This window comes from Ascaphus truei, unplaced genomic scaffold, assembly GCF_040206685.1.
Source record: "Ascaphus truei isolate aAscTru1 unplaced genomic scaffold, aAscTru1.hap1 HAP1_SCAFFOLD_2125, whole genome shotgun sequence".
NCBI lineage: Eukaryota > Metazoa > Chordata > Amphibia > Anura > Ascaphidae > Ascaphus > Ascaphus truei.
This window is the reverse complement of record NW_027455038.1, coordinates 19,722-32,788: the sequence shown is the minus strand read 5'-3', so window position 1 is coordinate 32,788 and position 13,067 is coordinate 19,722. Positions and strand designations below refer to the sequence as shown.

At 45.3% G+C, this 13,067-nt stretch overlaps 1 protein-coding gene across 2 annotated transcripts; it reads left to right on the top strand.

The window, feature by feature from the left end:
* Positions 1-359: 359 nt before the first annotated feature.
* LOC142477455 (zinc finger BED domain-containing protein 4-like) lies at positions 360-4,227 on the top strand. Of its 2 annotated transcripts, none has more exons than XM_075582293.1 (2): positions 360-486; positions 1,547-4,227. In XM_075582293.1, exon 2 carries the CDS (start codon positions 1,558-1,560, stop codon positions 3,484-3,486), a length of 1,929 nt encoding a protein of 642 aa, XP_075438408.1. In that variant the 5' UTR covers positions 360-486; positions 1,547-1,557; the 3' UTR covers positions 3,487-4,227. The 2 variants fall into 2 exon arrangements, with proteins under 2 accessions (XP_075438408.1, XP_075438407.1); XM_075582292.1 differs by having other exon boundaries at positions 360-490.
* The last annotated feature ends 8,840 nt before the right edge of the window (positions 4,228-13,067 follow it).

The following is a 13,067-nucleotide window of genomic DNA, read 5'->3' as shown; positions in this document are numbered from 1 at the left end:
ATGTGTCTGAGTGAGTTATGCAATAAATAAGTTGTGCGGTTTAAACTATTATTTAGTGACTCGCATTCCTTACACGTGCCATATTTAGGTCACAACCTTTGGAAAGTGTATCCGGCCGCCATGTTTCTGACTGGCGTCGAAGGTTAGAATCAGGGGCCTGGCATGGCCGGCCGCCCGCCATGTCTGTTCCTGGCAGGGTTGAAGCCAGACCGGTTGCCATATCTGTTTCTGGCAGTGCTGAAGCCGGGCCGCCATATCTGTTCCTGGCAGTGGTGAAGCCGGGCCGCCATTCCTGTTCCTGGAAGTGCTGAAGCCGGGCCGCCATGTCTGTTCCTGGCAAGCTGCCTTTTGAAGCCGGGTGGCCGACTTGGTCCAGGTCGTATTGAAGACAGGCCGCCATTTTTGTTGCTGGCAGTGGTGCTCCGTTAGGTGCTGGGTCGGTTCTGTCGTTATCCGGTGTCCGCAGAGAGTGAGAGGAGCTCCGGTGTAGGTGAGGGGAATTTTGGGTTCAGGGAAAGTCCGCTGTCCTATGAAGTGGGAGAGTAAATGTGGCAGCCTGGGGGGTGGGAGGAGTATGCAACAACTTGTGTCCTACAGCAAAAGTGCAAATAATTCTATAGGCGAAAATATGTCCCATCTGCATTATGTAATACACTATACAGTGTAATGTATAGCAATGTCCCGTCTGCATCATGCAATACTCACAATATACAGTGTAATGTATAGCAACGTCCCGTCTGCATCATGCAATACTCACAATATACAGTGTAATGTATAGCAACGTCCCATCTGCATCATGTAAATATAATATACTGTATTACATATAGTTTCCTGGCTGCATAATATACACTATGAAATAATATATTTTTCCCACTTTTCCCCATTTGATCGTGACATTGATATTTTTCTTGACAAATATCTGCTCAATAGAAAAAAAAGACAATAACTGTTTTAATTCATGTGAAAATATATATTTTTTTAATATCCAAAATGAATGTAAAGAAAAAGCTAAATACCTTCCCAATGATTGAACAATAAATGTGTCTAATAATAATTGAATCCCCTTATTACCCTGAACACCAGAAACAGGGGTAGGAAAAACACACAGTATATGGATCTCCTTTGGGTAGCGGGTTAGATAGCGGGGTTAGATAGCGGGGTTATATAGCGGTGCCAATCCTGTTTTTTATGGCACCCCTGCCTATGGAGCTTGTGTGTGTCACTACCTGTCCCTAAGTGGGCAATGACAACCACAGCTAACTTATATTAATATCACAATAATAAATACAGTGTCGACTTATCATCATTTGTTATTTTCACCATATGATTAACATATCGGTATATTGCCCAATTTTACTAGAACATATATAATGGTGTCCTGTCTGTATAATATAATAATATCCTTTGGTGTGCTCTGGCGTAATATAATGCTATATAATATCAATTGGTGTCTGCATAATATGGTAACACATGTTATTTGTATGTGTGCACATGTCCTCTGCCTCTCTCCATTCTTTCTTTCCACTAACTAGCCCTCTCTTTGTAGGGTTTTCATTGATGGACTCAGCTGAGGAGTCAGAGGAGGGACTGATGAGTGCCATTCAGTCCCCAAAGACATGGGGACAGGTACACAGACAGGCCAATGGAGATAGAAAAGGCAGGGACCAGGACAGCTGTGACCCTCTGGTGCTGCTCCCAGAAGCCCCTGATTCACAGACTGAACTTTTCAGTGACCTGGTTGACCGCGTGCTAAGACCTGGAACCCGAACCAAGACGTCCACGGTGTGGAACTTCTTCCACATTGACCCCCAGTATGCCTGCCGAGCCACCTGCAATCTGTGCAGGAAGAGTGTGAGCCGAGGAAAGCGGGTGTCCCAGCTCGGCACGTCCACCCTGCAGAGGCACCTGCAGGCCAGACACCCAGAGGAGTGGGCCGCGGGTCACAGACCCGGGGAGCTAGTAGTGATGGGGGAAGAGAGTGAGGTTCCTCTGTCAAGCTTCACCAGTCCTGAGTACGATATAGTTTCTCATGGTTTAGAGGCAGGCGCTTACAAGGCGAAGAACTCAAGAAGAGACAGGAGTCAGCCTGTGGAGGTCCGTAGAACTGAACCCATGGGGATGCTACATTCTGCCGAGGAGCTGAACCATGGGTCTGTGCTAGCTGATACCCGGACGCCTGACCATATGATAGCCTCAGAGGGTTGTGATCAAAGACTGGCTGTGAAACCCACAGTGCAGCCTCCGGGGAAGAGCAAGAAGGTTACCTCTCCGGCTTGGACATTATTTCACATTGACCCCCTGTGTCCATCTCGGGCCACCTGCGTGGTTTGCCGGCGGACGGTCAGCAGGGGAAGACCAGGAATGCAGCTTGGGACATCCACCCTACAGCGTCACCTCCAAGCCATGCATCCCACTCACTGGGCCGCGGTCAGTAATGTGGCCTGGAGTTTTGCCCAGCGCTTGGGAGAACCAAAGGATTTTGGGACATTTAATAGCCCTTGTGTAAATCCTGCAGAGGAAATGCTGATTGGATTAACAGGCAGAGCACAGGGCAGGGGGGAAGAGCAGCGATTTAGCAGCGAAGAAGAGGAATGTAAAGCCACTTTAGAGAAAAGGTCACTCACTGCAGCACAAGAGAGGGGGTTAGCAAGAAATCTTAACTCTAAAGGGGATGTTACTCCCATTAATGCTGCCCCCATTACTCAGGTACTTAGAAAGAAGAAGAGAGTGGTGTCGCCAGTCTGGGTATTTTTCACCAGGGATCCTCAGCAGCTGTCCCATGCTATCTGCAAACTGTGTGACAAGAGCGTGAGTAGGGGGAGGCCGGGGACACAGCTGGGGACCTCCACGCTGCAAAGACATCTTCTAGCCAAGCACCCAGAGCCCTGGGAACTCGCTAATCGTACCCACCACGATATCAGGGACCTCATAGGGAAACCACTCTCCCTTCTCTTGTCCAAGGCACCCACCGTCTCCAGCGCCCGGCGTACACAGTCTAACAGGACCAAGGGTCACAAGCGCCCATCCCGTTTGACTAATGAGCCGGCCAGCCACGAAAAACGAACGGATCCGTACGTAGAGAAGGTGACCGGGCCGGAGAGAATGAAAAGGAGCCGGGTTTTAGGGGCAAGAATTAGCTCCCTGGCTAAAAGCCTTGTCCAGTCTAAAAGATTTTGGAGGGGATTGGAGTCGGACACAGTCGCCACACAGGCGGCGCCTCTCACTTCCTTCTCTGCCGCGGAGAACGGGGGAGGGGCGTCGGGACAGCAGGGGAAGGTTTTCCGTAGGCGGGCGAAGCGGGTCACCTCCCCCGTGTGGAAGTTTTTTCACACCGACCCCTTGTGCAGTTCCCACGCGGTCTGCGTCGTGTGCAACCGCAGCGTCAGCCGAGGGAAACCTGGAACGCAGCTAGGGACATCAACGCTGCAGAGACACCTGCTAGCAAAACACCCCGCCCACTGGGACTCCACACAGGGGAAGGAGTAGCATCGGGGGGACTAAAACAAGCGTCCGTTTTTACATTGAAAGCGCAATCCGTTCTGCTCATTCTAACAAATAAACATCTTCTTACCCTGGCCAAGTCCTTTTTTGCGTCTGTATTTAAGAAACGAAAGTTAACACTAGGTTAACACTAGAACCCAGATGACTGCACTCAGAGTGTAAGTGAATTAACTGTCGTAGTCAGGGCATACAGTATCCCACTAAGGAGTTAATTAACTCCCTTCAATTGACACACTAGAGTGAGTATAAATCTCATAGACGCAAAAAATAAAAAAAAGTGTTATTTATAATTATTCATAGCGACGACGTATAAAATATGGCAGACCAATGTTAAAATCCCCAGATAAGGCGGCTCAAAGTGGGTGATAATTGACTGAGTTGTAATTATCAGTCAGAACTATTATATAGGATCCCGAAATTAGGTTCTAAATAGAACCTGCCAACCGGAATCGGTGTACTCCCGTATAAACCCTTAAGATATGGGTATAATGGCGCGACAGGCCGGTCACGTGAGCGGTTCGCCCAATGAGGGCGAACCAGCTCCGTGACGTCACTGGCACGCCCATGGACGGCGCGCGTACCATGGCCAGGGAAAGCACCCGCTTTCCCTCAGCCTCCGAACGGGAGAACTGACTATGTCCGCAGCCTAAGCTTTCGGCGAAACTTCGCAAGACAGCGAATGCAACATGGTGCGTCCCCCCCCCTATTAAGAGTCTCGGCATTAACTCGGTGGGTGCTAAACTCCAGTCCTCAAGACCCCCCCCCCCCCCCAACAGGTTTTCAGGATATCCCTGCTTCAGCACAGGTGGCAGGGACTGATTGAGCCATCTGTGCTGAAGCAGGAATATCCTGAAAACCTGACCTGTTGGGGGGGGAGGGGGGGATTGAGGACGAGTTGAGAACCCCTGTGTTAATCGAATCTACAGATTTGTTCCGAACTTCACCAATTGGCATATAAAATACATTGACCGTGCCCGTTGATTTAATGCTCGGCGAATCGTCTGCGAAGACTGAGCCGCGGATTTTGACGGTTCTGAAAACGGGCCAATTCGCCCCGGCTCGCGACCTCGTGCAAATGGTCCACTCACCTATTCAGCAGCGCAATTTTGGGGTGGTTTTCCAAACTGTTTTGGGGGTCCCAGTTATCCAAGTTAGAAGCTGGAGCCAAATAGAAGTGTGCAGTTCTACTCGGTATCATTTTATGTCGCAACATGCTAGTTTTCAGGGGGATTTCTGGATTGCATAATCCATTCCCTTATTAAATGAACGAGTATATATGATTTAATGACTCCGGCGTTGGTTTATTTTGCATCCCGAATCCGTAACACTCCTGAAAAACCACTTCTCCCTGCTCGTGTGTAATTCGGCATTCTGGGTTTTTTTTGGGGGGGGGGGCCGGGGGTTTGGTGAAATTGATCTTTATATGCGTTTTCGGTGTTTTATGTAAAAAATAAATTTGTGTATCAGTGTAGGGACTGATTTGAAGCTGGGATATCCTGAAAACCTGACCTGTTGGGGGGGGGGGGGAGAAAGACTTGAGGATTGGTGTTGAGCTCAACCTGCCTTAACGCACCCATTTAAAAGACAAATTTAGGTAGATTGGAGTGAATGGGTTTAATGTGCACTGAAGCGCCAAATAGTTTAGTCTCTACCACCGTTGCTGGCAGACTGCCCCACTAATCCACTACCCTTTTCTATTGTATGCTTATAGTCGTGGTGTAGCGTGCCACTTATATTAACAGACTAAACAGCCCCTGGAGAAGGATCCCGTCCTCTTCCCCTGTCTTTATTATCTGATTACACCCGGCTAAATTACAAGACTTCCACATCTTGCTGATTTTGTGCTGTCAATTTGGACTAATTAAACTAATTGGAATTCCTTCTCCCCCCAGCAAGTGAATGTAATTAAATACACTAATAATTTGTTCTCGGCTTTGTTAACGCCATTTTAAATTGATAATGCTGGGTGCCCGCCACCTTTTTATTGCATATTTGGGTGGGTCTCCAAATTCCCTTTAAGGGGCTTATTTTTTTATCCACCGGAGCGCCCAATCTGGCTGGTTTTAGACTAAATCCCCCGATGACTTTAATGGGGAATTTCATCCGAAAACGGCCCAACCGGCGGATATAGAATAAAGACCCAAAGGAGCAGTTCCCCCTACAGAATTTTCTAGCCCCCTATTTTTAAGATATGGGGGGGGGGGGAGAAGAGAGCAGGGGGTATCTGGACTGCATTAATTTCAGCGCCAGAGACCCCCTGCTTCCAGAGATACTTATCCGGTAAGGTGCTGCCAGTTCCTCCCCTCCCAGGGGAAACAAAATGGAGGATAAATCCCCTGTGTCAAGTGGGCCACTAGGAAGCTTCCTATTGGCCCACAATACGGGGGGGATTTCAACAACTAGGGAGGTTCTGTAGCCCCTTCCCCAGAATCCCGAGAGCTGAAATGAACGCGGGGGAGCTCCACAGACCCAAAGCTTCACGCACATGTAAAATGAAGGAAAACTGTGTGGTGCTCGGAGAATCCTAGACAGATTATTACATGTTGTTTGAAGATATCAGTGCATGGATGGTACCTGTCCGGTAACTGATATAAAATGTATAACAGGTAATATTCATAACCCACACGCCTAACTGGAATGATCCCACATACTTCAGTAAGGCCGCGCTTATAGTGCCGGCGATGCGAATTCGCCCGAAAACAAAAGCATTGCCGCTGCCGTGTGCGCTTAAAGTGCACGCGACGGCGACAAGCGCCGTCGCCAAAACCCGCCACCGGCAAAATTTGATTTTTCATGGGTGACGGCCCTTTAACAAATCAAATTGCGGGAATCCCGCGATGCCGCCGACCGGCGAAACATAACTTTCGCCGGTGGCGACGGGTGACGTCACCCATCGTTTCGCCGTCGCCATCAGTGGCACTATAGGCACGGCCTAAGGATCCAAACACAAACTTGTGCCCAGAATATTGGCTGGTGTATAGTTAGGGTCAGATCCCGAATATAGGCCTTAATAATATCAGTGTAGATATATCATGTGACTCGCGGGACCTTCCTGGAGTCCAAATGAAATTCTTGATGTCCTGAGGTACCTGGTCCATTGAAAGTAAAAATGGAAATAGCAAAGAGAAAAAATCGGAGCACTACCCAGGCAAAAGCTAGAGGGGCACGTGTCCCAATAGTAGTGCAAAAACGCAAAATGTATTGGATCATAAAGTACAGGCTATAAGCCCCTAAGGGGTCTTTATCAAGGTACAAATAAAGAGCCCTTAGGGGCTTTAAACATGCTGGTTTGGGCTTATAGCCGGTACTTTATGATCCAATACATTTTGCATTTTTTCATTACTATTGGGACACGCACCCCTCTTTTGCATGGGCAGTGCTCCGATTTTTTCTCTTTGCTATTTCCATTCCCACCCATGTAAAAAGGGGACTTCATCTGGGATTGCACCTGGAATCCCAAAATGTACAAAAACAAATCTCATTTGGGCCCATGTTGACTAAGCCGTATTCTACCGGAAGGCATCTTCCAGCACTGGAACGCACCTTACAGACCATTAAAGTCAGGAGGTAGAAAGGTGTTTTATGGCAGATTACATAGTAAATAAATTGTAAGCTCTTTGGACCAATCTCCCTTTGCCTCATGTTCTCATTTATTTGCTGCTCATCTTGCCATTATACCTTTTCCCCCCTGTATTGTAATGTTGTACCACGCTGCATATACTGTTGGTGCTATATATTATACATACATGGGCAATCCCGTTTAGACGCCTATATGAGTTTAACTCCTACAATGCTAGTACCTTTCTCCCTGAATATTTTTTCCCCGGTTTTCCTAGTGTTTAAATGACGGTTTTCTTGATCTTTAGCTTCTGAGGTCACCATGTTAAACCTTTAATACCGCTCCAGGGAGAGCTCCATTTTAAACTCCCGGGCACCAAATGCTTAGATCTCCTGAACTAAGCGTCGGATTTTAAAACTAGAAACCGCGTCATAAAGGGCAATAAGAAAACAAAGTGTTGTGTGTGTGTGTGTGTATATATATATATATATATATAAAAAAAAAATAATTATTATTTATATTAAAGTGAAGGTGATTATGTATCAAATTTTTCCTGCTACAAAACTTTCATAAGATAGCACTGGATCTATCAAAAAACAGGTAAGTAGGTATTATTTTTTAGTTAGGAAACTTTGGTAAAAAAAACCACACTCGATCCTTTTACACAGCCCCATGTTATTAATATTTGGCACGTAACTTTTGCAGCTAGCAGCCAAGCAAGTGTGCCTGTTCCATGCGAATCATCCTAAACAGATTTTCTGAACATATTGTCACAGAAACATTGCGATCAGAGAATCTTGCACGTTAAATATTGACATTCAATTTGAAATCTGGTGCCAGAGCCTGGCTGTGACAACGCCACAGATTTACTTGCTGGAAAACAGTGATTTTATCATTAAAACGCTAGCCAAACATTCATTGCTTTTGTCTCCATATTGGCAGCAAAAAGGGAGTTTTCCTGGGGAACCCCCCGCCTGGCGTATGTGACAGTCTGTAGGGAAGTGTGGATGAGTCTCCAGGAATTTCAAGTTGAATGAAAATGGAAAATGTATTTTACATCGCAAAGACCAACGTTTCGGGCTCTGAGGGCCTTAATCGGGGTTATCTGAGGGCCTTAATTGGGGTTATCTGGGGGCCTTAATTGGGGTTATCTGGGGGCCTTAATCGGGGTTATCTGGGGGCCTTAATCGGGGTTATCTGGAGGCCTTAGTCGGGGTTATCTGAGGGCCTTAATCGGGGTTATCTGAGGGCCTTAATCGGGGTTATCTGAGGGCCTTAATCGGGGTTATCTGAGGGCCTTAATCGAGGTTATCTGAGGGCCTTAATCGGGGTTATCTGGGGGCCTTAATCGGGGTTATCTGGGGGCCTTAATCGGGGTTATCTGGGGGCCTTAATCGGGGTTATCTGAGGGCCTTAATCGGGGTTATCTGAGGGCCTTAATCTGGGTTATTTGAGGGCCTTAATCTGGGTTATTTGAGGGCCTTAATCTGGGTTATCTGAGGGCCTTAATCGGGGTTATCTGGGGGCCTTAATCGGGGTTATCTGAGGGCCTTAATCGGGGTTACGATTCAAATTTGCTTGCTCGGCAAGCAGCTAAGCGCCGAGCAGGCGCACCCGCTCACTCACGCAGGACACACACATTGTCGCAATGTGTCTCATCGTGGCGAACGTGAGCGCGCCCGCCCGCTCAGCGCCACTCTGGATGAGGCCTTACAGTGATGAGACGAAATACCAGTGATCCCTGCTTAATAACCACTCAGACACCGTGTATTACTTGTCAAGTGATAGGGATTAAATGGTTAAACTCAGCGTAGAGGGGAATGCCCAGCAGAGAACGGAAGCACAACCCAGTAATGCACCTTTAAATAATTACATTCTCTAAAGACCATAGCAGGTACTAGCTTAAGTTCTAACAAGGTGCAGCTGATAACATTATACCATAAACAACCCTCCATCTATACCCTGAATGGAGAGGTGTATATCAGGAGCAGTGCGCTACCTTAGGAAATGGGTATATAATAAAGTGTGTGTGTGTGATGAATACAAGGAAACCATCAAGTGGCAACCCTCACACACCACCAATAAAATAAATATGACAATGCAACGCCACCCAAAAATTAAGAGAGTGGCTGGATATGGTGCTGCAATCTAAACTAATAAATTAAAATAAATACTGCCTTAAACCATAATACTGTAATTCAGCATTGACTCAAAAATAAATAAACCATAAAGCACAACCTAAAAAAAATGTCCCTGATGAAGCTCCGTAGCTGGAGGGAAACGTGTAGGGCACGTAGTGATGTCATTAGCCTCCGTTATGGAGCTGTTTTAGGTTTTGAGTGAGCTACGATTTCTCAGCTGATCAGAGCATTATGATATATTTCATTACACCATTTAGATATTAACGACATGAGTTGGATTGAGTCTACCCAGTGATACTTTAGGTTGGTGTGAAGTGGGTGCGTTCTCTGTCCATGGTAGACGCGCCATGGGGGGGGGGGGGTGCCTAGGGGTGTCACGGGGGGGGGTGCCTAGGGGTGTCACGGAGCTGGTTCGCCCTCATTGGTTTTGTATGTCTTTATTTATATAGCGCCATTAATGTACATAGCGCTTCACAGCAGTAATACACGGGGTAATCAAATAAATAACAAATAATAGGTCATGGGAATAAGTGCTTCAGACATAAAAGTAACATTAAGGAAGAGGAGTCCCTGCTCCAAGGAGCTTACAATCTAATTAACTAGTTTCAACTAGGCCTTCTTCTATACCGGACTTGATTAGTTGATTAACCCCATCACTTCCAAAATGGAATTTGCCATAGATCGAGAAGGTATTTTCTTAAATTTGAACTGCTCACATAATTAGTAACAATATTATAACAGACAATAAATAAAGATGAGTATGTAGCCATGCATAATAATGACTGCATACATCTTCCCTGTTGGCAGTAAGTCCTGGTAAGTACAGGCCTGCCAACAGTAGTTATGGAGGTTTTCCCTCACACCCTGGTGTGGTGCCCTGTGTAAGGAAGGGAGTGGCTGTATGCTCCGAGTCCCTGGATAGTGACCTCAGAGATGCGCCTGCCCCCTGAGGTATAAAGGGCACAACACTGTCAGTTAGTGTTGTTGCAAGGTTGGCAGAGAAGCATCTGGTAGAATGTATCTTCCTGCATAAGGGATTGGAGGAATACTTTTGTGACCCTAGTGCTGTAACTAGCGGTAGCAGAGTGACCAGTCAAGTCTGTCTAAGCCACACTGTGTCCAGGGACCTGGCGCAGTGGTGATCTCCTTAGGAGAAAGGGAATCCCACTTCAATACGGGAGGGCGTACCTGGCAAAGGGACAGCACGGAGAGATGTGCGGCTACAGCCGGCAGCTGCATGGGGCAGTCTGCTACATCCAAATCTATAATAAAGATGCCTTGTTCAACGAAACCCCCACTGTGTGAGTGTGAGATTACTCAACAGTGGCAGTCACCACCGAGAAGGAGTTCCTCACCAGGACCATCTCCCTGCGGAAGCATAGATCCTGATGAGGTGGAGGCGCTGCACGTGAAGTAAGTTGGACTCGTACCCACTACCTCAGATACCTGTCCTGATGATATCCTCTTATAACACCAAGCGGGAGACTCAGGAGTCCTGTTACTTGCAGGTGCACCACCACACACGACCTTGTAATGGGGACCGGTTAGACCACACGGGCCAATGTGAGATTGGGTGGGTCAGACAAGGGGGGTCCAGCCGTTACAAGTATATATCGAAAAGAACCTCATTAAAATAACAATATATACATTGAACTGGACTCCTTAATAATGCAATTCTCTAATGGGCATATTAATATCTCCATAGATCTATTTCAGGATAGTATTTAATAGTGCAACACCAATGTAGGGTATATCGCTCACTGATATGTATAAACAGTAAGTATATGAGAGTCTGATTTTGCCTAAAGTATCAAGGTAGATACCGGGTGCTACCTATGTTCTGGTTTGAAATGTATTTTCAAAATAGAGAGAGGCTTTATGTTGAAAAGCCTTTCTCCAGCAAGAAGCACATTTATGGTGCACACCTAGGCGGTTAAAACGTAACTTTTATTTATGCCATGATTAAAATAATGGTACACATACGAAATAAATCAAAGATGATAAAGCGCCCTGTGCGCGAAACGTGTCAGAGCGCCTTTAGGAACTCTGCCCTATGTTCTTTTATCAATAAACCATTCTAAAGAAGACCCTCGTGTCCTGTGATGTGCTGGTAGGCTGTGCTCCGGTTTTTTCCATTACTCTATTTAATAACAATAGAACTATATCAGTTACCACTACCAGAAACACCCAATTGTGTATACACACCTGTTGGTGCAATCTATGGTGAGTATTTAGTTATGCTGCGCTGCTGACCTACTTCCCATTTACCAGTGCCAAATGTCATGTAATCACAGTAACCAATTAGACATTACATACCCTTGATAAATAGCCACTTCATCTTACCGGTGGTATGGCAAATTTCTTTGGGAATTAACCCTTGTCAGCCCAACCTCAGCATTTGCCTACAGCAGGATACACCTACCCATCGTCGTGGGATTGTTATACATAAATATCACATGACAAACATAACCCTGATGGGTATGTATTCATAGCACAGAGCCCACTATTTGCACCCCCTACTATACAAAGTTTTTTAAAGAATACGATACACACAGTTTATTTTTTGATGACAAATTTATTTCGTATGTGTACCATTATTTTAATCATGGCATAAATAAATATTAAGTTTTAACCGCCTAGGTGTGCACCATAAATGTGCTTCTTGCTGGAGAAAGGCTTTTCAGCATAAAGCCTCTCTCTATTTTGACAATATAGTATTTAATAGTTATGAATAAAAACAAATACTAAAAAGGATAATCAAAATGTTATATTAAATAGACCAAGAGTCCAATATACCACCCTTACTACATTATAACTATCATTTTAATAGGAAATACAATGTCATCATGGAAATCAGCGATTTATACATTAAAAAAAAGAAAACTCCACTGTTCTCTTATATTATCTATAATAAAGTGCATATAATTTATTCACACAAATGTCCACATGTATATTGTGTTTTAAACCGATATATCCAATTGGTTTCTCTTGAGATTTGGTTCATCCTGTTCCCTCCTGTCCTGGGCATTCAATTCCTTTACATAGTAACCCTTTCGGAGCCTGACCATTTGATATTTTAGAATGATTCGCGACACTGTGATTAACCCTCTTTTGATGTGATCGAGTTGCTCAGCTAGTCTCCTTTTGAGAGATCTACTTGTAAAGCGATTATTTTTGACCAGCTTTCTCCTAAGTTTGAGCAACAAATGGATATCTGACCTTTTCATTCTCACAACCGTGGATCCTTTAACATAATTCGCAAATATTACAAAGATGTATCTGTAATTCTCGTGAATAGTTGTTGGATCTCTGATATCCTTATATTTGGTAAATTTACACAATTCTGGAATGCCTTCCTGGCCAGACCCGCTGGTATTTTCAGACTCGTCTACAGGAATCTCTTTTAAGATGCATGAAAAGGGGTTTCTGATTTATTTCTAGGGTCAGAAAACAATTGTGACACCAGATTTCCAGAATAGCTTTTGACCCCAGATAACCTCACTTCTGGAAAAACACAAAACAAGGCATGGTCAGTGGCTTGCTCTACCATAAAAACAATACATGCATTTTAAAGCTATAACTGGTAACTCAATTTAACATCGCATGCACATGTTTACGGCTCCCTCTGGTGGGACATTTTGGGATATTCTGCGTTACCACTGCCATTGAATCCTTTAGAAACGATAATATTCCGAATTATAACGTGACATTCTGCTTGATCAGTAAAGGGTGTCCGTGCGTCCGTAAATCTAATACAATTCTCCACATTACAGGCAGGACAACTTCACCAAAATTCCCAAGGAGGGACAGGAGAAAAACTAAGAATAGCTTGGCACTTTAAACAATGTATTGTCATCTCCTTACAT

Coding starts and splice junctions, on each gene's coding strand:
- LOC142477455 (XM_075582293.1), top strand. CDS start 1,558: ATGGACTCAGCTGAGGAGTCAGAGGAGGGACTGATGAGTGCCATTCAG.